The sequence below is a fragment of the Pseudoliparis swirei genome, unplaced genomic scaffold, assembly GCF_029220125.1.
Source record: "Pseudoliparis swirei isolate HS2019 ecotype Mariana Trench unplaced genomic scaffold, NWPU_hadal_v1 hadal_25, whole genome shotgun sequence".
In the NCBI taxonomy this organism is placed as follows: Eukaryota; Metazoa; Chordata; class Actinopteri; order Perciformes; family Liparidae; genus Pseudoliparis; species Pseudoliparis swirei.
The window spans coordinates 1,959,184-1,981,060 of NW_026613261.1; the positions used below are offsets into that span (position 1 = coordinate 1,959,184).

Sequence of the window (21,877 nt, forward strand, 5' to 3'; positions counted from 1 at the left end):
GTCTCAGGTCCCGTGGTGGTCTCAGGTCTCGTGGTGGTCTCAGGTCCCGTGGTGGTCTCAGGTCCCGTGGTGGTCTCAGGTCCCGTGGTGGTCTCAGGTCTCGTGGTGGTCTCAGGTCCTGTGGTGGTCTCATGTGTGTGGTGGTCTCAGGTCTCGTGGTGGTCTCAGGTCCCGTGGTGGTCTCAGGTCCCGTGGTGGTCTCAGGTCCCGTGGTGGTCTCAGGTCCCGTGGTGGTCTCAGGTCTCGTGGTGGTCTCAGGTCTCGTGGTGGTCTCAGGTCTCGTGGTGGTCTCAGGTCTCGTGGTGGTCTCAGGTCTCGTGGTGGTCTCAGGTCCCGTGGTGGTCTCAGGTCTCGTGGTGGTCTCAGGTCCCGTGGTGGTCTCAGGTCCCGTGGTGGTCTCAGGTCCCGTGGTGGTCTCAGGTCTCGTGGTGGTCTCAGGTCTGGGGGGTAACCGTGGGGTCGTTTCTCCTCAGAGAGTCACCGGCTGCATTCTGTCCAACGTCAACACGCCGTCGTCGACTCCTGTGATTGGTCAGCCACAGAACCAGACTCCTCCCATCTACCAGACCCACAGCAACATGAACCACACGCCCACGGCCAGTGAGTATCCGTCACCACGGCAACTGGAGCCTCTGGTTGTTGTTGTTGTTGTTGTCGTCATAACTAATGTTCCCGCTCTGCCAGTCAAGCTGTGGGGGAAGGTCAGCGAGAGCTTTGGGAAGATCTGCTGCGTCCGCCCTCACCTGGAGCGCCTCACCTTCATGGGTGAGCCGGACGCACGAGGACTCACGAGTACTCACTAGTACTCACGAGTACACTCTCAAATACACACGAGGACTCACGAGTACACTCTCAAATACACACGAGGACTCACGAGTACACTCTCAAATACACACGAGGACTCACGAGTACACTCTCAAATACACACGAGGACTCACGAGTACTCACGAGTACACTCTCAAATACACACGAGTACTCACTAGTACTCACGAGTACACTCTCAAATACACACGAGGACTCACGAGTACTCACGAGTACTCACTAGTACACTCTCAAATACACACGAGTACTCACTAGTACTCACGAGTACACTCTCAAATACACACGAGTACTCACGAGTACACTCTCAAATACACACGAGGACTCACGAGTACACTCTCAAATACACACGACTCACGGTACTCACTAGTACTCACTAGTACACTCTCAAATACACACGAGGACTCACGAGTACACTCTCAAATACACACGAGGACTCACGACTAGTACTCACGAGTACACTCTCAAATACACACGAGTACTCACGAGTACACTCTCAAATACACACGAGGACTCACGAGTACACTCTCAAATACACACGAGTACTCACGAGTACTCACTAGTACTCACTAGTACACTCTCAAATACACACGAGGACTCACGAGTACACTCTCAAATACACACGAGGACTCACGAGTACACTCTCAAATACACACGAGTACTCACGAGTACACTCTCAAATACACACGAGGACTCACGAGTACACTCTCAAATACACACGAGGACTCACGAGTACACTCTCAAATACACACGAGTACTCACGAGTACTCACTAGTACTCACTAGTACACTCTCAAATACACACGAGTACTCACGAGTACACTCTCAAATACACACGAGTACTCACGAGTACACTCTCAAATACACACGAGTACTCACTAGTACACTCTCAAATACACACGAGTACTCACGAGTACTCACGAGTACACTCTCAAATACACACGAGTACTCACTAGTACACACGAGTACACTCTCAAATACACACGAGGACTCACGAGTACTCACTAGTACTCACGAGTACACTCTCAAATACACACGAGGACTCACGAGTACTCACGAGTACACTCTCAAATACACACGAGTACACACGAGTACACTCTCAAATACACACTAGTACTCACTAGTACCTCAGTACACACGAGTACTCACTAGTACTCACCACGAGTACACTCTCAAATACACACGAGTACTCACGAGTACAGTACACTCCCAAATACACACCAGGACTCACGAGTACACCCTCAAATACTCACGAGTACTCACAGTACTCACAGTACACAGTACCTCAAATACTCACTACACGAGTACACTCTCAAATACACGAGGACTCACGAGTACACTCTCAATACACACGAGTACACTCTCAAGTACTCACGAGTACTCACGAGTACACTCTCAAATACACACGGTACTCACAGTACACTCAACACACACAAGTACTCACTAGTACACTCAAATACACAGTACTCACGGTACTCTCAACACACACTAGTACCTCAAATACAGTACACTAGTACACACTAGTACACTCTCAAATACACACGAGTACTCACGAGTACTCACTAGTACTCACGAGTACTCACGAGTACACTCTCAAATACACACTAGTACTCACTAGTACACTCTCAAATACACACTAGTACTCACTAGTACACTCTTAAATACACACTAGTACTCACTAGTACACTCTCAAATACACACTAGTACTCACTAGTACACGTTCAAGTACTTCAAACCATCACAGAAACCAGGTTTTGTTTGTACTAAACACCGTTTGTAAAAAAAACTCTGTTTACATGCATAAACAACTGTGTTTACAAGCGTAAACACCTGTGTTTACAAGCATAAACAACTCTGTTTACAAGCGTAAACACCTGTGTTTACAAGCGTAAACACCTGTGTTTGCAAGCGTCCGCGCTCTTCGGCTCAGCAGACACACGTGCCGTACGATAACCGTCCGTCACTCCTCGGGGTTCCTCAGGGTTCTCTTCTGGGTCCTCTCTCGTTTGTCGTGGGACTCCATTGTGTGGGCTAAAGGGGGCGTGGCCGTGTTGCTCGGTGACGGGTGTCTCTCAGTGGGAGGCGGCTCCAGGGACAGGCTGTGTTTGAGTCAATGTCTTTGAGACTAACAGCTGTGTTGTGTCTGCTGGTCAGATGAGAACGCCAACCTGGGCACGGCCATGAGGTACGAGGAGATCGGTGAGTCCTCTGCTTGCTGCTGTGTGGTCTGCTTGTACCCAGTCAACATGTTGTTTACTCAGTCAACATGTTGTTTACTCAGTCAACATGTTGACTGAGGGCCTGTCTCTCTCCCGTTGTGTGTCCTCTGTAGAGTTACGCATCTTGCTCCTGTGTGGCAGTGACCTCCTGGAGTCCTTCTGCATCCCTGGTCTGTGGAAGGACAGTGATGTAAGCAACATGTAGCCCCGCCCCCACCCAACATGTAGCCCCGCCCCACCCAATATGTAGCCCCGCCCCCACCCAACATGTAGCCCCGCCCCATCGTGCATTCCTCCAAATGCCATTTCGATGGTTGACATATACAGTATATATATATATATATAATATATGTACATAATATATAAATATATATGTGTGTATATATATATATATGTATCTACTGTATATGTATGTATATATATATACATATATATATATGTTCAACATCTGTACTGGAGGAGTTCTGATTGGCTGTAGACGTGACTTTATGACATCAGACTCCTTTAGTGGGTCAGGACCAGAACCCAGACGGGTCTCTGGTCCTCGTGTCTGACGGGTCTGTTGCAGATGGAGGTGATCGTGGGGGACTTCGGCCTCGTGGTGGTTCCTCGTGACGGAGTCGACACGGAGAAGATCCTGAACCACTCCTCCATCCTGCGCAGGTTCAAGGTGCTGCTCCGCCCGGCCCGGTTCCCCTGACGGAGAACCTCCACGGCTCATCTGCCTCTGCTCTGGTTTTCAGGACAACATCACCATGGTGACGGAGGGGAGGAGCCACCCGATGTCCACCGTCAGCTCCACCAAGAGCAGGTGATGAGGAGACAAAGATCCTCTGAACAACAGATGCTCTGTAGTCTAGTAGAAACAAAGATCCTCTGAACAACAGATGCTCTGTAGTTTAGTGAAACAAAGATCCTCTGAACAACAGATGCTCTGTAGTTTAGTGAAACAAAGATCCTCTGAACAACAGATGCTCTGTAGTCTCGTAGAAACAAAGATCCTCTGAACAACAGATGCTCTGTAGTCTCGTAGAAACAAAGATCCTCTGAACAACAGATGCTCTGTAGTTTAGTGAAACAAAGATCCTCTGAACAACAGATGCTCTGTAGTCTCGTAGAAACAAAGATCCTCTGAACAACAGATGCTCTGTAGTTTAGTGAAACAAAGATCCTCTGAACAACAGATGCTCTGTAGTCTCGTAGAAACAAAGATCCTCTGAACAACAGATGCTCTGTAGTCTAGTAGAAACAAAGATCCTCTGAACAACAGATGCTCTGTAGTTTAGTGAAACAAAGATCCTCTGAACTACAGATGGTCTGTAGTCTCGTAGAAACAAAGATCCTCTGAACTACAGATGGTCTGTAGTTTAGTGAAACAAAGATCCTCTGAACTACAGATGGTCTGTAGTTTAGTGAAACAAAGATCCTCTGAACTACAGATGGTCTGTAGTTTAGTAGATGTTCTAACTGAACTCTCCCCCCCAGACTGGCCCTGCAGCACGGTGACGGCCATGTTGTGGACTACCTGAGTCAGCCCGTCATCGACTACATCCTGCAGAGTCAGCTGTACATCAACGCCTCCGGGTAGACGTCAACCTGCACGAGAACAGGGAGAGTGTTGAAGGGGGGGGGGCTACCTATGACATCACGTATATAAATATAACACCCACCCCCTAAATAACGACAACGAAAACGTCCTTCTCTGTCTTCTGTGTCCAACATTTACTCTTCTTTGAGCTTTAGTGTCACGTGACGTCACCATCAGGGAGGGGGGGGGCTAAGGGCTGCACGCGTGTCATTGCTGTGTTCGGCCACTGCGATGTGACGGCAGTGTTTGTTTTCTGTCTTTATTAAAGGACACAGCGCCGCCGGGGCAGATGGGTAAAAAGGGGGACGAGGGTTTCAGAGTTGTGAGTCTTCATCTCAATATTAACTCGTGAACTAATCTAGATCTTCGCTCTGCGACCTCTGACCCTCGTCAGCGTGTCGCAGGAAGTGGCGTCCGGTTTTCTTATTGACCTCGCTCAGAAGCGTCTTTCCACCGTTGACGTCGATTAAACTCAATTAAACACAATTAAACTCAATTAAACACAATTAAACACAATTTACAATGACAGAAACACATTGTGAAGGAAACCAGAGTTTGACCTCCGAGCTGAAGGTCGTCTCTGATCCGAAGCTTTGAGGGGCTGAAGATGAAGATGAAGATGATGAAGATGAACTTTTGTGAAACGAATCCTCAGCAGCAGTGTTGTTGTTGTTGTGTACACGGCTGTTGTTTCTCCTGCTCTCAGCTAGCGAGCTAACTAGCCCAATAGCTCTCCAGCTCGAGCTAACTTCCCAATGGCTATGAGCTGTTGTGAATAGCCAATATTTCTCCAGCTAGCGAGCTAACTAGCCCAATAGCTCTCCAGCTAGCGTGCTAACTGCCCAATAGCTCTCCAGCTAGCGAGCTAACTAGCCCAATAGCTCTGCAGCTAGCGAGCTAACTAGCCCAATAGCTCTCCAGCTAGCGAGCTAACTATCCCAATAGCTCTCCAGCTAGCGAGCTAACTAGCCCAATAGCTCTCCAGCTAGCGAGCTAACTAGCCCAATAGCTCTCCAGCTAGCGAGCTAACTAGCCCAATAGCTCTCCAGCTAGCGAGCTAACTAGCCCAATAGCTCTCCAGCTAGCGAGCTAACTAGCCCAATAGCTCTCCAGCTAGCGAGCTAACTAGCCCAATAGCTCTCCAGCCCAATAGCTCTCCAGCTAGCGACTAACTCCCAATAGCTCTCCAGCTAGCGAGCTAACTAGCCAATAGCTCTCCAGCTAGCGAGCTAACTATCCCAATAGCTCTCCAGCTAGCGAGCTAACTAGCCCAATAGCTCTCCAGCTAGCGAGCTAACTATCCCAATAGCTCTCCAGCTAGCGAGCTAACTAGCCCAATAGCTCTCCAGCTAGCGAGCTAACTATCCCAATAGCTCTCCAGCTAGCGAGCTAACTAGCCCAATAGCTCTCCAGCTAGCGAGCTAACTATCCCAATAGCTCTCCAGCTAGCGAGCTAACTAGCCCAATAGCTCTCCAGCTAGCGAGCTAACTATCCCAATAGCTCTCCAGCTAGCGAGCTAACTAGCCCAATAGCTCTCCAGCTAGCGAGCTAACTAGCCCAATAGCTCTCCAGCTAGCGAGCTAACTAGCCCAATAGCTCTCCAGCTAGCGAGCTAACTATCCCAATAGCTCTCCAGCTAGCGAGCTAACTAGCCCAATAGCTCTCCAGCTAGCGAGCTAACTATCCCAATAGCTCTCCAGCTAGCGAGCTAACTAGCCCAATAGCTCTCCAGCTAGCGAGCTAACTAGCCCAATAGCTCTCCAGCTAGCAAGCTAACTAGCCCAATAGCTCTCCAGCTAGCGAGCCCAATAGCTCTCCAGCTAGCGAGCTAACTAGCCCAATAGCTCTCCAGCTAGCAAGCTAACTAGCCCAATAGCTCTCCAGCTAGCTCCGCCAGGCTGCGCTGCTGCAGCGGGTGACGAGGGGCCGGAGGCTGACTCCAGATCAGGTAATAACTTTACATGACAACAGCAGACCAGTAGATGGCGGCAGCGTTTCTATTGTATATTATTATGATTACACATTGTTTATCATAACTCGATGTGTCGATTTATCCACTGGTGTGAACTAGTTTCAGTTTGAGGGTTTAGTTTAAAAATAAACACAATCTTACAATTCAACATTTTACCGGCGGCCGAAATCAAATACATTTAATATGTGTGTTTATAGTGAACCCTCATTATTATAACTACATATTATCTAAATAGTCTAAATATATGTATGAAGAACACATTCATGTAATAAGTGATGAATGATGAGACACTGAAACATTAATACAATTTAAAAAAATCTTTTTATTTAAAATCAGTTTCAATACATAAACATTTCTGCTGACTATAATGTAAAAACACTGAATATAAAAAGATAGAAATGTACTTTATGAACAGATATAAATAGAATACGTTTACATTCACACGTCCATCAGAAACATGTCGTTTCTCTTCCTAACGGTCGATATTATAATAGCGTAATGAACCTGTCGGGCTCATTGTGATGATCAACACAAGAGACATCAGGAGTTGTGTGTTTCTGGATTTAATAATGAAGTGAAGACTTGTTTGTTTCTTCCACTCAAGTCAGAAACAGATATTTACGGATGCTGGCACGTGACCTGAACGCAGCATAACGTCGAGCCGCTCAGATATGATGAATACAATAAAAATAAAATGTCTTTTTTGAGAGTGTTTTGATTTAATGTGGCCAAATAAATGCAATTAAAGCCAATATGATGAGAAGCGACAGCACGGCAGAGGACCGGTGGATCCCTGGTCCTGGTCCTCTGGTCCTGGAGCAAGACCGTTGACCCTGAACTGAATGAAAGGTAACGAAGCGAGGAACGTTTCAGCCTTGGTATCAGGTTGCATCATGGGAAATGTAGGATCCAGTGTTATATTTCATTTAAACAAATTGAGAGTTGATATTTTTCTCATAATATTGTTTCATTCCGATTATAGTTTGTGCGTTGAGCAGCAGGAGGTGGTCACTGTGGACCAGGTGGTCCTTCTGGAAGGGGAGGCTGTCATAGCCGTGAGAGGAGGTGGTCACTGTGGGTCAGGTGGTCCTCAGGGCTTCTCGACGGGCGGGCTGTTGTAGCAGCCCTTGGGGACGGCCTTCAGGATCTCCTCCAGGTTGTCGATGTCTCTCAGGAGGCCGATGACGTCCTTCTGGACGCCGCTCAGCTGCCGCCGCCGGTCGGTCTCCAGCTGCTCCACGGCCCTCAGCCGAGGCTTCAGGCCGGCCATGCCCCTCTGGGCGTCGGCCACAGAGGCCTCCAGGCGCTTCAGCTGGGTCTCGTCCACCGCCCCGGTCTGGTCTGAGGAGGAGGAGTGTGAGGAAGAAGAGGAGCAGTGTGGGGAGGAGGAGGACTGAACTCACTCATGTTGGCCAGCAGGCCCCTGATGGCCCTCAGGGTTTGTCCCACGGCGTCTCGGGTCCTTCTGGCGCCACCCAGAGCTTCCGCCGCTCGCTCGGCCGCCTGAGGAGAAAACATTCTCGTCGGGATCTGATCTCAACGGTTCTGACTCCCCGTGATGGTCAGGTGAGCTCCGTATGACGCCTTACCTGCCCGGCGTCGGCCTTCAGCGTCTTGGTGGCGTCCAGCTCCAGTTCCACGTCTTGAGCTGCGTCCGCCGCCTGTGTCTTCAGGCTCTTGACCTCCTTGTTCAGCTTGCTGGCTTCGTTCAGCAGACCAGCGTGAGACGGGCCAGAGGCCAGTGTCTCCTAGGAATCAAACACGTATTAATATATACAGGTAAGGGGAAACATATCGACTTTATTTACAGGACATATATAATTCACAGCTTCTCACCACTGTGATTAACAAATATTCTTCGAAAAGAACATTATAATAATATTCTAGCGTCTTTGAATTCTGACCCAAGAGAGCGACGGAACCGACAAGATGGTAAAGGGACCGTAACCCAGGTAACGGTAGAGAATGCCGCCATCTACAGGCGAGAACGGCAACAACAGCTTCAGAACTTTAACCCCTGCAGCTGCTTGTTTGTTTGTGATTTGTTTGATATTTTACAGATTAAACTGGAACCAGAATGAACTCTGCTTTGAGTTTCATCAGCGGAGGACCGATTCCCAGAAAAATATTTAGGAAAGGAAATAAATGAAAAAGTTTAAACACTTTAGAATGAAAGATGTTCCAGTTGGAAAGCTGATGAAGACCAAACCCTAAAACATGAGCTCCTCCGTTACCTCCAGACCGCGGACCAGATGTTTCAGCACGTTGACGCTCCCCAGCGCCTCGTCGTGGTCTCCAGTCCGGTCCTCCAGCACGGAGGCCGTCTGAGCGTTGTTGCCCACAGCCTGCTTGACGGCGGCGGCGATGCCGGGGAGGCGCTCGATGGCGGCGTCGGCCGAAGCTTTGCCGGCGTCGATCTGCTGGTCGAACCCTGCGGAGGAAGACGAGGAGTTTATAGAGCAACCGAAGAGCGTCTGCCTGTGTGCCTGTCTGTCAGTATGTCTTCATGTCTGTCAGTATGTCTTCCTGTCTGTCAGTATGTCTTCATGTCTGTCGGTATGTCTTCCTGTCTGTCGGTATGTCTTCCTGTCTGTCAGTATGTCTTCCTGTCTGTCGGTATGTCTTCATGTCTGTCGGTATGTCTTCCTGTCTGTCAGTATGTCTTCCTGTCTGTCAGTATGTCTTCATGTCTGTCAGTATGTCTTCCTGTCTGTCAGTATGTCTTCCTGTCTGTCAGTATGTCTTCATGTCTGTCAGTATGTCTTCCTGTCTGTCGGTATGTCTTCCTGTCTGTCGGTATGTCTTCCTGTCTGTCAGTATGTCTTCATGTCTGTCAGTATGTCTTCCTGTCTGTCGGTATGTCTTCCTGTCTGTCAGTATGTCTTCATGTCTGTCAGTATGTCTTCCTGTCTGTCGGTATGTCTTCCTGTCTGTCGGTGTGTCTTCATGTCTGTCGGTATGACTTCATGTCTGTCGGTATGTCTTCCTGTCTGTCGGTATGTCTTCATGTCTGTCGGTATGTCTTCCTGTCTGTCGGTATGTCTTCCTGTCTGTCGGTATGTCTTCATGTCTGTCGGTATGTCTTCCTGTCTGTCGGTATGTCTTCCTGTCTGTCGGTATGTCTTCCTGTCTGTCGGTATGTCTTCATGTCTGTCGGTATGTCTTCCTGTCTGTCGGTATGTCTTCCTGTCTGTCGGTATGTCTTCCTGTCTGTCGGTATGTCTTCCTGTCTGTCGGTATGTCTTCCTGTCTGTCGGTATGTCTTCATGTCTGTCGGTATGTCTTCCTGTCTGTCGGTATGTCTTCCTGTCTGTCAGTATGTCTTCCTGTCTGTCAGTATGTCTTCCTGTCTGTCAGTATGTCTTCCTGTCTGTCAGTATGTCTTCCTGTCTGTCGGTATGTCTTCCTGTCTGTCAGTATGTCTTCATGTCTGTCGGTATGTCTTCATGTCTGTCGGTATGTCTTCCTGTCTGTCGGTATGTCTTCCTGTCTGTCAGTATGTCTTCATGTCTGTCAGTATGTCTTCCTGTCTGTCGGTATGTCTTCCTGTCTGTCAGTATGTCTTCATGTCTGTCAGTATGTCTTCCTGTCTGTCGGTATGTCTTCCTGTCTGTCAGTATGTCTTCCTGTCTGTCGGTATGTCTTCCTGTCTGTCGGTATGTCTTCCTGTCTGTCAGTATGTCTTCCTGTCTGTCAGTATGTCTTCCTGTCTGTCAGTATGTCTTCCTGTCTGTCAGTATGTCTTCCTGTCTGTCAGTATGTCTTCCTGTCTGTCAGTATGTCTTCCTGTCTGTCAGTATGTCTTCATGTCTGTCAGTATGTCTTCCTGTCTGTCAGTATGTCTTCATGTCTGTCAGTATGTCTTCATGTCTGTCAGTATGTCTTCCTGTCTGTCAGTATGTCTTCCTGTCTGTCAGTATGTCTTCCTGTCTGTCGGTATGTCTTCCTGTCTGTCGGTATGTCTTCATGTCTGTCGGTATGTCTTCATGTCTGTCGGTATGTCTTCCTGTCTGTCGGTATGTCTTCATGTCTGTCGGTATGTCTTCCTGTCTGTCGGTATGTCTTCCTGTCTGTCGGTATGTCTTCATGTCTGTCTGTCTGTCGGTATGTCTTCCTGTCTGTCGGTATGTCTTCCTGTCTGTCGGTATGTCTTCATGTCTGTCAGTATGTCTTCCTGTCTGTCGGTATGTCTTCCTGTCTGTCGGTATGTCTTCCTGTCTGTCGGTATGTCTTCCTGTCTGTCGGTATGTCTTCCTGTCTGTCGGTATGTCTTCATGTCTGTCGGTATGTCTTCCTGTCTGTCGGTATGTCTTCCTGTCTGTCGGTATGTCTTCATGTCTGTCGGTATGTCTTCCTGTCTGTCGGTATGTCTTCCTGTCTGTCAGTATGTCTTCATGTCTGTCAGTATGTCTTCCTGTCTGTCGGTATGTCTTCATGTCTGTCGGTATGTCTTCCTGTCTGTCGGTATGTCTTCATGTCTGTCGGTATGTCTTCCTGTCTGTCGGTATGTCTTCATGTCTGTCGGTATGTCTTCCTGTCTGTCGGTATGTCTTCCTGTCTGTCAGTATGTCTTCCTGTCTGTCAGTATGTCTTCATTTCTGTCGGTATGTCTTCCTGTCTGTCGGTATGTCTTCATGTCTGTCGGTATGTCTTCCTGTCTGTCGGTATGTCTTCCTGTCTGTCAGTATGTCTTCCTGTCTGTCGGTATGTCTTCATGTCTGTCGGTATGTCTTCCTGTCTGTCGGTATGTCTTCCTGTCTGTCAGTATGTCTTCCTGTCTGTCAGTATGTCTTCCTGTCTGTCGGTATGTCTTCCTGTCTGTCGGTATGTCTTCCTGTCTGTCGGTATGTCTTCATGTCTGTCGGTATGTCTTCCTGTCTGTCGGTATGTCTTCCTGTCTGTCAGTATGTCTTCATGTCTGTCAGTATGTCTTCCTGTCTGTCGGTATGTCTTCCTGTCTGTCGGTATGTCTTCCTGTCTGTCGGTATGTCTTCATGTCTGTCAGTATGTCTTCCTGTCTGTCGGTATGTCTTCCTGTCTGTCGGTATGTCTTCCTGTCTGTCGGTATGTCTTCCTGTCTGTCGGTATGTCTTCCTGTCTGTCGGTATGTCTTCCTGTCTGTCGGTATGTCTTCATATCTGTCGGTATGTCTTCCTGTCTGTCGGTATGTCTTCATGTCTGTCGGTATGTCTTCATGTCTGTCGGTATGTCTTCATGTCTGTCGGTATGTCTTCATGTCTGTCGGTATGTCTTCCTGTCTGTCGGTATGTCTTCATGTCTGTCGGTATGTCTTCCTGTCTGTCGGTATGTCTTCCTGTCTGTCGGTATGTCTTCCTGTCTGTCAGTATGTCTTCATATCTGTCGGTATGTCTTCATGTCTGTCGGTATGTCTTCCTGTCTGTCGGTATGTCTTCCTGTCTGTCGGTATGTCTTCATGTCTGTCGGTATGTCTTCCTGTCTGTCGGTATGTCTTCCTGTCTGTCGGTATGTCTTCCTGTCTGTCAGTATGTCTTCATGTCTGTCGGTATGTCTTCCTGTCTGTCGGTATGTCTTCCTGTCTGTCAGTATGTCTTCATGTCTGTCGGTATGTCTTCCTGTCTGTCGGTATGTCTTCATGTCTGTCGGTATGTCTTCCTGTCTGTCAGTATGTCTTCCTGTCTGTCGGTATGTCTTCCTGTCTGTCGGTATGTCTTCCTGTCTGTCGGTATGTCTTCCTGTCTGTCGGTATGTCTTCCTGTCTGTCGGTATGTCTTCATGTCTGTCAGTATGTCTTCCTGTCTGTCGGTATGTCTTCCTGTCTGTCAGTATGTCTTCCTGTCTGTCGGTGTGCCTTCCTGTCTGTCAGTATGTCTTCCTGTCTGTCGGTATGTCTTCCTGTCTGTCAGTATGTCTTCCTGTCTGTCAGTATGTCTTCCTGTCTGTCGGTATGTCTTCATGTCTGTCAGTATGTCTTCCTGTCTGTCGGTATGTCTTCCTGTCTGTCGGTATGTCTTCATGTCTGTCAGTATGTCTTCATGTCTGTCGGTATGTCTTCCTGTCTGTCGGTATGTCTTCCTGTCTGTCGGTATGTCTTCCTGTCTGTCGGTATGTCTTCCTGTCTGTCGGTATGTCTTCATGTCTGTCGGTATGTCTTCCTGTCTGTCGGTATGTCTTCCTGTCTGTCGGTATGTCTTCATGTCTGTCGGTATGTCTTCCTGTCTGTCGGTATGTCTTCCTGTCTGTCGGTATGTCTTCATGTCTGTCGGTATGTCTTCCTGTCTGTCGGTATGTCTTCCTGTCTGTCGGTATGTCTTCATGTCTGTCGGTATGTCTTCCTGTCTGTCGGTATGTCTTCCTGTCTGTCGGTATGTCTTCATGTCTGTCGGTATGTCTTCCTGTCTGTCGGTATGTCTTCATGTCTGTCGGTATGTCTTCCTGTCTGTCAGTATGTCTTCCTGTCTGTCGGTATGTCTTCCTGTCTGTCGGTATGTCTTCCTGTCTGTCGGTATGTCTTCCTGTCTGTCGGTATGTCTTCCTGTCTGTCGGTATGTCTTCCTGTCTGTCAGTATGTCTTCCTGTCTGTCGGTATGTCTTCCTGTCTGTCGGTATGTCTTCATGTCTGTCAGTATGTCTTCCTGTCTGTCAGTATGTCTTCATGTCTGTCGGTATGTCTTCCTGTCTGTCGGTATGTCTTCCTGTCTGTCGGTATGTCTTCCTGTCTGTCGGTATGTCTTCCTGTCTGTCGGTATGTCTTCCTGTCTGTCAGTATGTCTTCCTGTCTGTCGGCATGTCTTCCTGTCTGTCGGTATGTCTTCATGTCTGTCGGTATGTCTTCATGTCTGTCGGTATGTCTTCCTGTCTGTCAGTATGTCTTCCTGTCTGTCGGTATGTCTTCCTGTCTGTCAGTATGTCTTCCTGTCTGTCGGTGTGCCTTCCTGTCTGTCAGTATGTCTTCCTGTCTGTCGGTATGTCTGTCAGTATGTCTTCCTGTCTGTCAGTATGTCTTCATGTCTGTCAGTATGTCTTCCTGTCTGTCGGTATGTCTTCCTGTCTGTCAGTATGTCTTCATGTCTGTCAGTATGTCTTCATGCCTGTCGGTATGTCTTCATGTCTGTCGGTATGTCTTCCTGTCTGTCAGTATGTCTTCCTGTCTGTCGGTATGTCTTCCTGTCTGTCGGTATGTCTTCATGTCTGTCGGTATGTCTTCCTGTCTGTCGGTATGTCTTCATGTCTGTCAGTATGTCTTCATGTCTGTCGGTATGTCTTCCTGTCTGTCGGTATGTCTTCATGTCTGTCAGTATGTCTTCCTGTCTGTCAGTATGTCTTCCTGTCTGTCGGTATGTCTTCATGTCTGTCAGTATGTCTTCCTGTCTGTCGGTATGTCTTCATGTCTGTCGGTATGTCTTCATGTCTGTCGGTATGTCTTCCTGTCTGTCGGTATGTCTTCATGTCTGTCGGTATGTCTTCCTGTCTGTCAATATGTCTTCCTGTCTGTCAGTATGTCTTCCTGTCTGTCTGCATGTCTTCCTGTCTGTCGGTATGTCTTCATGTCTGTCGGTATGTCTTCATGTCTGTCAGTATGTCTTCATGTCTGTCGGTATGTCTTCCTGTCTTCCTGTCTGTCGGCATGTCTTCCTGTCTGTCGGTATGTCTTCATGTCTGTCGGTATGTCTTCATGTCTGTCGGTATGTCTTCATGTCTGTCGGTATGTCTTCCTGTCTGTCGGTATGTCTTCATGTCTGTCGGTATGTCTTCATGTCTGTCAGTATGTCTTCCTGTCTGTCGGTATGTCTTCCTGTCTGTCGGTATGTCTTCCTGTCTGTCGGTATGTCTTCCTGTCTGTCGGTATGTCTTCCTGTCTGTCGGTATGTCTTCCTGTCTGTCGTTATGTCTTCCTGTCTGTTGGTGTGCCTGTATACCTCTCAGGGTGTCCAGGGCGTCGTCCAGCTCCTCGGTGTTGCTATGGATACGTTGCAGAACGCTCTCCGTGTCGGCCTTGGCCACGTTGACTCTGTCCAGCAGCTTGTGGAAATCCTGCAGAGAAGAAACCAAGTCAACAGAACTCAACCGGGACGTGTTGACGTGTTGACGTGTTGAGACGTGTTGACGTGTTGACGTGTTGAGACGTGTTGACGTGTTGAGACGTGTTGACGTGTTGACGTGTTGAGACGTGTTCGTGGTTCCTGGGGTTCCAAGACCCCTTTGTTGACCTTCTAAGCCCGTTAATAACACAAAGGGAACGCTCGCCGCTATAAATGTCACAGTCTGTCTTTACGTCTCATGGTGGACTTGAATGGACCTCATCAAACTGCCCCCCCCCCCCCTCCTGGTATTCGTGACACTGGACATTTGGACTGGGTTCCCATAATCCTCCAGTACCTGCTGGGCAACCTTGCCCATTTCCAGCAAGTCCCCAGTGGCGGTCTTGTCTCGCTGCACGCCGTCTTGCAGCGCCTCCAAGTCTGAAATGTCCCCGTCCACCGCCTGCTTCACACCGTCTAACCTGGAGGCCATGGCGTCCACCGGCCCCTGAGCATGATGAGAAAACAGAGAGTGACTCCTGAGGTCGTGAGGACTCGTTGTTTTCTAAAAGTCGGCCGCTCACATCTTGGTCTCACCTTCAGGGACGACGGGATGTTTCGCAGCATGCTGGCGATGTCTTTCATCATGCCGTCCGCCGTGGTGCTCTCGTCTCGGGCCTCGTCGCTCACCCGGGTCGCCTGGTTCCCCAAACCCTTCACCTGGGCCGAGGCCTTATCATACCTGAACACAGAGACGCCATGAGTTTAGAGCTCAGCTGGATTATTGATCATCTTCCACACCAACCCAGTTTTAGATCAGCAATACAATACCCATGAGCCTCAGCGGCCATGGCTATGGAGAACCTCTCATAAATTAATGCTTTTTGGCTCCAGTCAGGATTAAAAACATTGCACCAGTTGCTGGATTGATCCCGAACGGATCCAATAAGTTCTACACAGACCGACCTCCTTCACGCTGCTCTGAAGACCGGATCAATTACACATTTGACAATGGAAACAACTGGTCCTCCCCGAGGTGATCGGTGGGACTCGTAGTGTTTGCCCCACTTAATATTAGAGACAAATTACCCACAATCCCCCTGTTAAAAATGAGGATTCTTGAGTGGAGGATCTCTGACCGACTGAGGAGACTCACATGGTTCTGAGATCTCCGACCAGCTCCTTGACTCTGTTCTCTTTGTTCTTGAGGGTTCGGACCAGAGCCAGACTCTTCTCCGAGTCGTGCAGAGCTTCGTTGGCGCTCTGCTGCACAGCGTCTGCCTTCGTCTGATGTCTGCAGGACGGGACAGACAGGAAGTGATGAAGACATGGTGTCAAACTCTTCGTGGGTCTTTCGAGGCACCGGGATATAAACACGACTCACTTGTCAGCCAGACTGTTGGCCGTCTGCTCCAGAGAAGAGAGGAGGTTGGAACCCGCCGGAGCGTCTCCAAGAGGAAGCTCCTGACCGGAAGGAACAGCAGCTGTTAGAAGAAAGTAAACCGTTCCATCTCGACCGTCTGGTGACTCACTGGTCAAATCGGTTGGAGATTGATTTCCTTCAATCTAGCGGTTTCACTTCATTTCTATGAAATTCTTACTTGAAACAGACGAACAACCCGTCACGTCAACAATGACTGACGACTCCTCCAGTACGGGAAGATTACAATCTTAGATGTTATTTTTATACATCAGCAGATGTGAGCTTCTGATTCCTGTGTCTTACGGCTGATCTGAGGTCGGCCTTGGCCTTGTCCAGCTTGCGTTTCATCTCCTCCACCAGACCCCGAACCTCCTCCACCTTCGTCTTGTACGTCTGCTGTTTTTCTTTGACGTCGTGCACGACGTCGCCGACGTCCCGGAGGACCTGGCCCTCGTCCAACTGGCTCCTGCTGATGGACGACAGGCGGCCCTGCAGGTTCTTCTCCAGGCCTGTTGGACACGGGAGGCGTGGAGTCACTTTGCCATCGAGCGTTGGATAAGAGACGATCTGAAAACAGGGCGAATGGACGCCTGACCTGCCAGCAGCTCGGTGTCGTACTGCAGGTCGTCCACCAGCTCCTCGGTGGCCCTCAGAGCAGCCTCCATCTGGCCCCTGCCAGCTGGTTTCAAACCCCCGTCCGTTTCTGAGAACAGAGTCTCCAGCTCTTTCAGTTTGCCGGCGTACGCCTCCATCTGAAACGCAAAGAGTTGAACCTTGTGTGAGGAGAGCGGCTCGTCCATTAACCACAGGTTGACGTGTCCTCGAGAGAGACGCTGAACCACAAGTTGGACGTTTCTTTCCTGCCAGACGAACCGGATTCTCCGTACAGTTGGTGTTACCTTTTTCTTGATGGGGCTGAAACAGGAGGGACAGTCGGACCTCTGGCACCTCAGACCCTCGTAGCCCGGTCTGCACCGACAGCGACCGCCATCTTCACACCGTCTGGACTCAGAGCCCTGAAGGTCGCAGTCACACGCTGCTCCACCAACCGAGAGAGAGAACCACCGTCATCTTTCATGACCATGGGCAAACGGTTCAGGCGTAACCACTGGAGTTTTCTTTGCTTTTCCTTTACATCTTACATTAAAACTGCTCCAGGTAACCATAGTATAAGCTTTATTTCACAATTCAATGGTGATTTATTTGTCTGTAAACTGTGAAGATTCTTGGTTCCGTGTGTGAAGTGATGTTTTAAACCTCATATGTACACAACAAACCACGTGAAAAGTGCTTGCTAGACATTAAATGAATGTATTGATTATTCCGATCAAGAGAACAGAGAGCATCGGCGGCGTCCGGACGGTTCTTACGTTTGCAGGCGGCGGTGGCGGCGGCAGCGGGTCCGCGGTAGAAACCCGTCACGCAGGCCTCGCAGCTCGGCCCCGTCGTGTTGTTCAGACACTTCAGACATTCGCCGCTGCTGCGATCGCAGCTTCCCTCCACGCTGACGTCGATGTGTCCGTTACACCGGCAGGAGCTGCAGGTCTGCTGGTCGACGTCGCCACGAGGAGGCGCGCCGTAGAAACCCTCCCGACAGACGTTACAGCGAGGACCTGAGGGACATCGGGGAGAACAGAGGTTCAAGAACAACGTTCACACAACAACATGGACCATGACTTTTTATTGAAATAACCTTTTGTGACTTTCAAGTAAACCAGAAGTCTATGCTTCATGTGTTAAAGCTGCATTCTCCCTCCTGATCACCAGGGGGCGACTCCTCTGGTTGTATAGAAGTCTATGCTTCATGTGTTAAAGCTGCATTCTCCCTCCTGATCACCAGGGGGCGACTCCTCTGGTTGTATAGAAGTCTATGCTTCATGTGTTAAAGCTGCATTCTCCCTCCTGATCACCAGGGGCGACTCCTCTGGTTGTATAGAAGTCTATGCTTCATGTGTTAAAGCTGCATTCTCCTCCTGATCACCAGGGGCGACTCCTCTGGTTGTATAGAAGTCACTGCTTCATGTGTTAAAGCTGCATTCTCCTCCTGATCACCAGGGGCGACTCCTCTGGTTGTATAGAAGTCTATGCTTCATGTGTTAAAGCTGCATTCTCCTCCTGACCACCAGGGGCGACTCCTCTGGTTGTATATTAGTTTATGCTTCATGTATTAAAGCTGCATTCTCTCTACTGACCACTAGGGGCGACTCCTCTGGTTGTATAGAAGTCTATGCTTCATGTGTTAAAGCTGCATTCTCCTCCTGATCACCAGGGGCGACTCCTCTGGTTGTATAGAAGTCTATGCTTCATGTGTTAAAGCTGCATTCTCCTCCTGATCACCAGGGGCGACTCCTCTGGTTGTATAGAAGTCTATGCTTCATGTGTTAAAGCTGCATTCTCTCCTGACCACCAGGGGGCGACTCCTCTGGTTGTATAGAAGTCTATGCTTCATGTGTTAGAGCTGCATTCTCCCTCCTGATCACCAGGGGGCGACTCCTCTGGTTGTATAGAAGTCTATGCTTCATGTGTTAAAGCTGCATTCTCCCTCCTGATCACCAGGGGGCGACTCCTCTGGTTGTATAGAAGTCTATGCTTCATGTGTTAAAGCTGCATTCTCCCTCCTGATCACCAGGGGGCGACTCCTCTGGTTGTATAGAAGTCTATGCTTCATGTGTTAAAGCTGCATTCTCTCTCCTGACCACCAGGGGGCTCCTCTGGTTGTATAGAAGTCTATGCTTCATGTGTTAGAGCTGCATTCTCCCTCCTGATCACCAGGGGGCGACTCCTCTGGTTGTATAGAAGTCTATGCTTCATATGTTAGAGCTGCATTCTCTCTCTTGACCACCATTTTAAGAATATGAGGTGCCAATAGGTGACGTAAGAGTGTGTGGACCAACCTGTGGTTCCGGTTGGACAGCGGTCACATCGGGGCGCCAGTGAACCGGCAGCCAGCGAGCAGGTCACCCCGTCCGGACAGGGACACTTCACACAGGTGCGAGGCGGCCAGGCGTCGCGGTAGAATCCCTCGGAGCAGCTGAGCTCTCCGGGCGTCTCGTCAGCGGAGAAGCAGTCGCCCGTCTGCGGGTCGCAGCTGCCTCCTCTGCAGCTGCAGGGCTCACAGGGGCTGAAGGCGCCGTTGGCGGGGGTTCTGCGCTTGAAGCCGGCCGAGCATTGCTCGCAGAACTCGCCCTCGTAACCCGGTGGGCAATTGCATGTCTGAACCCAACCGGCCGGGGCGCCATCGGCCCGCCACGCCGTCACCAGCCGCACATTGGCGAGATATCCGCGTCCTGAAAAGAACCCAGACACAACGGTTCAATCAAGATCAAGATCGTCCACCAAACACCCTGAATCCAAGAGCCGAGAGCTGAGTGAGAGCTGAGTACTTCTGCTTGATAATGTGTTGATGAAGGCAGCTGAAGGAACTTGAATTGTGCTCCCTAAAGGAAGCACGGGGTGGACGAGGAAAGGAAGTAAGGGCGGCATTCAAAAAAACAAAGGAAGCTCACCATTTTCGCCGAATGTTGCCCGGATCTTGATGGCGGTGAGGTTCTGGAGGAGCGTCTGGAACTGTGAGGCTGAGAGCTGAGGCCGCCACTGGCTGCCGGACTGCTCGTCCAGCCTGTTCATTGGACAGAAGGAATGTTTTTACACTTTGCATCACTGACTGAGACCGTCAGCACCGGTCCTCCCGAAGACCTTCAGCACCGGTCCTCCCTGAGACCTTCAGCACCAGTCCTTCCTGAGACCTTCAGCACCGTTCCTTCCCTAAGACCTTCAGCACCGGTCCTTCCTGAGACCTTCAGCACCGGTCCTTCCTGAGACCTTCAGCACCGATCCTTCCTAAGACCTTCAGCACCGTTCCTTCCCTAAGACCTTCAGCACCGTTCCTTCCCTAAGACCTTCAGCACCGATCCTTCCTAAGACCTTCAGCACCGGTCCTCCCTAAGACCTTCAGCACCGTTCCTTCCCTAAGACCTTCAGCACCGTTCCTTCCCTAAGACCTTCAGCACCGATCCTTCCTAAGACCTTCAGCACCGGTCCTCCCTAAGACCTTCAGCACCGATCCTTCCTAAGACCTTCAGCACCGATCCTTCCTAAGACCTTCAGCACCGGTCCTCCCTGAGACCTTCAGCACCGATCCTTCCTAAGACCTTCAGCACCGGTCCTCCCTAAGACCTTCAGCACCGATCCTTCCTGAGACCTTCAGCACCGTTCCTTCCCTAAGACCTTCAGCACCGGTCCTTCCTGAGACCTTCAGCACCGGTCCTTCCTAAGACCTTCAGCACCGGTCCTTCCTGAGACCTTCAGCACCGGTCCTTCCCTAAGACCTTCAGCACCGGTCCTCCCTAAGACCTTCAGCACCGATCCTTCCTAAGACCTTCAGCACCGTTCCTTCCCTAAGACCTTCAGCACCGGTCCTCCCTGAGACCTTCAGCACCGGTCTTTCCTAAGACCTTCAGCACCGGTCCTTCCTGAGACCTTCAGCACCGGTCCTTCCTAAGACCTTCAGCACCGGTCCTTCCCTAAGACCTTCAGCACCGGTCCTCCCTGAGACCTTCAGCACCGGTCCTTCCTGAGACCTTCAGCACCGGTCCTTCCCTAAGACCTTCAGCACCGGTCCTCCCTAAGACCTTCAGCACCGGTCCTTCCCTAAGACCTTCAGCACCGGTCCTCCCTAAGACCTTCAGCACCGGTCCTTCCTGAGACCTTCAGCACCGGTCCTCCCTGAGACCTTCAGCACCGGTCCTTCCTAAGACCTTCAGCACCGGTCCTTCCTGAGACCTTTAGCACCGGTCCTCCCTAAGACCTTCAGCACCGGTCCTTCCTGAGACCTTCAGCACCGGTCTTTCCTAAGATCTTCAGCACCGGTCCTTCCTGAGACCTTCAGCACCGGTCCTCCCTAAGACCTTCAGCACCGGTCCTTCCCTAAGACCTTCAGCACCGGTCCTCCCTAAGACCTTCAGCACCGGTCCTTCCTGAGACCTTCAGCACCGGTCCTCCCTGAGACCTTCAGCACCGGTCCTTCCTGAGACCTTCAGCACCGGTCCTTCCTAAGACCTTCAGCACCGGTCCTCCCTGAGACCTTCAGCACCAGTCCTTCCTGAGACTGTCAGCACCGGTCCTTCCCTAAGACCTTCAGCACCAGTCCTTCCTGAGACCGTCAGCACCGGTCCTTCCCTAAGACCTTCAGCACCAGTCCTTCCCTAAGACCTTCAGCACCGGTCCTTCCTGAGACCGTCAGCACCGGTCCTTCCCTAAGACCTTCAGCACCAGTCCTTCCCTAAGACCTTCAGCACCGGTCCTTCCTGAGACCTTCAGCTGGATCTCTAAACTTGAATCTGTCTCTACGATCAAACACTCAACCGTGAAGAGAGCTGCCGGCCTCTCTAGCGCCTCCCGTCTCCTTCTCCAGTAAACGTACCGTTCCTTTCTCATTAAGTTATTATTTTCTCTGAAGCTAGGCTTTAAGGACGAGGAGGCGCTCGGCGTCTGCAGGAGGACTCTGTTGCTACTTGTCTGGTCGCGGATCCTTCAGGAATGTTCACACTTGAGTGAAAAGGAGAATATTTGAGTTGGAACAAGGAAGAGGTGGAACCCTGGCGGTCGTGTCTGAATCCGAGCCACACGTGGGTGTTTGGTTTGAGCAGCCTGGAGCGCCAGGGGGGTGGGGTTTAGTGCCGGTGGGTCGCCTCTCAGCAGCTCCGCCTTCTCACCTGAAGCTGTAGTTTATTTTCTGTCCACAGGGGACGGTGGAGCGCAGGTCGCCCAGCGAGGCGGCCAATCGGAGGCCGGCGCCTTCCAGAACCACGTCGCTGGCGGACGGATGTGGGACGCCACGGTCCAGACGCAGCGAGA

General features: G+C 50.2%; 2 protein-coding genes across 2 annotated transcripts in view; one reads left to right on the top strand and one right to left on the bottom strand.

The window, feature by feature from the left end:
• Positions 1 to 5,322, top strand: part of nmnat2 (nicotinamide nucleotide adenylyltransferase 2) — a 28,251-nt gene extending 22,929 nt beyond the window's left edge. Inside the window, exons 5-11 of the mRNA XM_056410569.1 lie at positions 474 to 600; positions 685 to 765; positions 2,973 to 3,017; positions 3,151 to 3,227; positions 3,606 to 3,707; positions 3,781 to 3,848; positions 4,523 to 5,322. Coding sequence (XP_056266544.1) covers positions 474 to 600; positions 685 to 765; positions 2,973 to 3,017; positions 3,151 to 3,227; positions 3,606 to 3,707; positions 3,781 to 3,848; positions 4,523 to 4,625 — 603 coding nt within the window. The 3' untranslated portion in view covers positions 4,626 to 5,322. The remainder of the gene's footprint in view (positions 1 to 473; positions 601 to 684; positions 766 to 2,972; positions 3,018 to 3,150; positions 3,228 to 3,605; positions 3,708 to 3,780; positions 3,849 to 4,522) is intronic.
• Positions 5,323 to 6,900: 1,578 nt separating this feature from the next.
• The window catches only part of lamc2 (laminin, gamma 2), a 35,174-nt gene continuing 20,197 nt past the window's right edge, over positions 6,901 to 21,877 (bottom strand). Inside the window, exons 6-21 of the mRNA XM_056410506.1 lie at positions 21,736 to 21,877; positions 19,528 to 19,640; positions 18,916 to 19,308; positions 17,392 to 17,634; positions 16,921 to 17,057; positions 16,617 to 16,773; positions 16,325 to 16,530; positions 15,983 to 16,062; positions 15,755 to 15,892; positions 15,196 to 15,340; positions 14,957 to 15,106; positions 14,497 to 14,611; positions 8,833 to 9,029; positions 8,188 to 8,346; positions 8,002 to 8,101; positions 6,901 to 7,939 (exon numbers count right to left, since the gene is read on the bottom strand). The exon at positions 21,736 to 21,877 is cut by the window's right edge and continues 48 nt beyond it. Coding sequence (XP_056266481.1) covers positions 7,689 to 7,939; positions 8,002 to 8,101; positions 8,188 to 8,346; positions 8,833 to 9,029; positions 14,497 to 14,611; positions 14,957 to 15,106; positions 15,196 to 15,340; positions 15,755 to 15,892; positions 15,983 to 16,062; positions 16,325 to 16,530; positions 16,617 to 16,773; positions 16,921 to 17,057; positions 17,392 to 17,634; positions 18,916 to 19,308; positions 19,528 to 19,640; positions 21,736 to 21,877 — 2,726 coding nt within the window. The 3' untranslated portion in view covers positions 6,901 to 7,688. The remainder of the gene's footprint in view (positions 7,940 to 8,001; positions 8,102 to 8,187; positions 8,347 to 8,832; positions 9,030 to 14,496; positions 14,612 to 14,956; positions 15,107 to 15,195; positions 15,341 to 15,754; positions 15,893 to 15,982; positions 16,063 to 16,324; positions 16,531 to 16,616; positions 16,774 to 16,920; positions 17,058 to 17,391; positions 17,635 to 18,915; positions 19,309 to 19,527; positions 19,641 to 21,735) is intronic.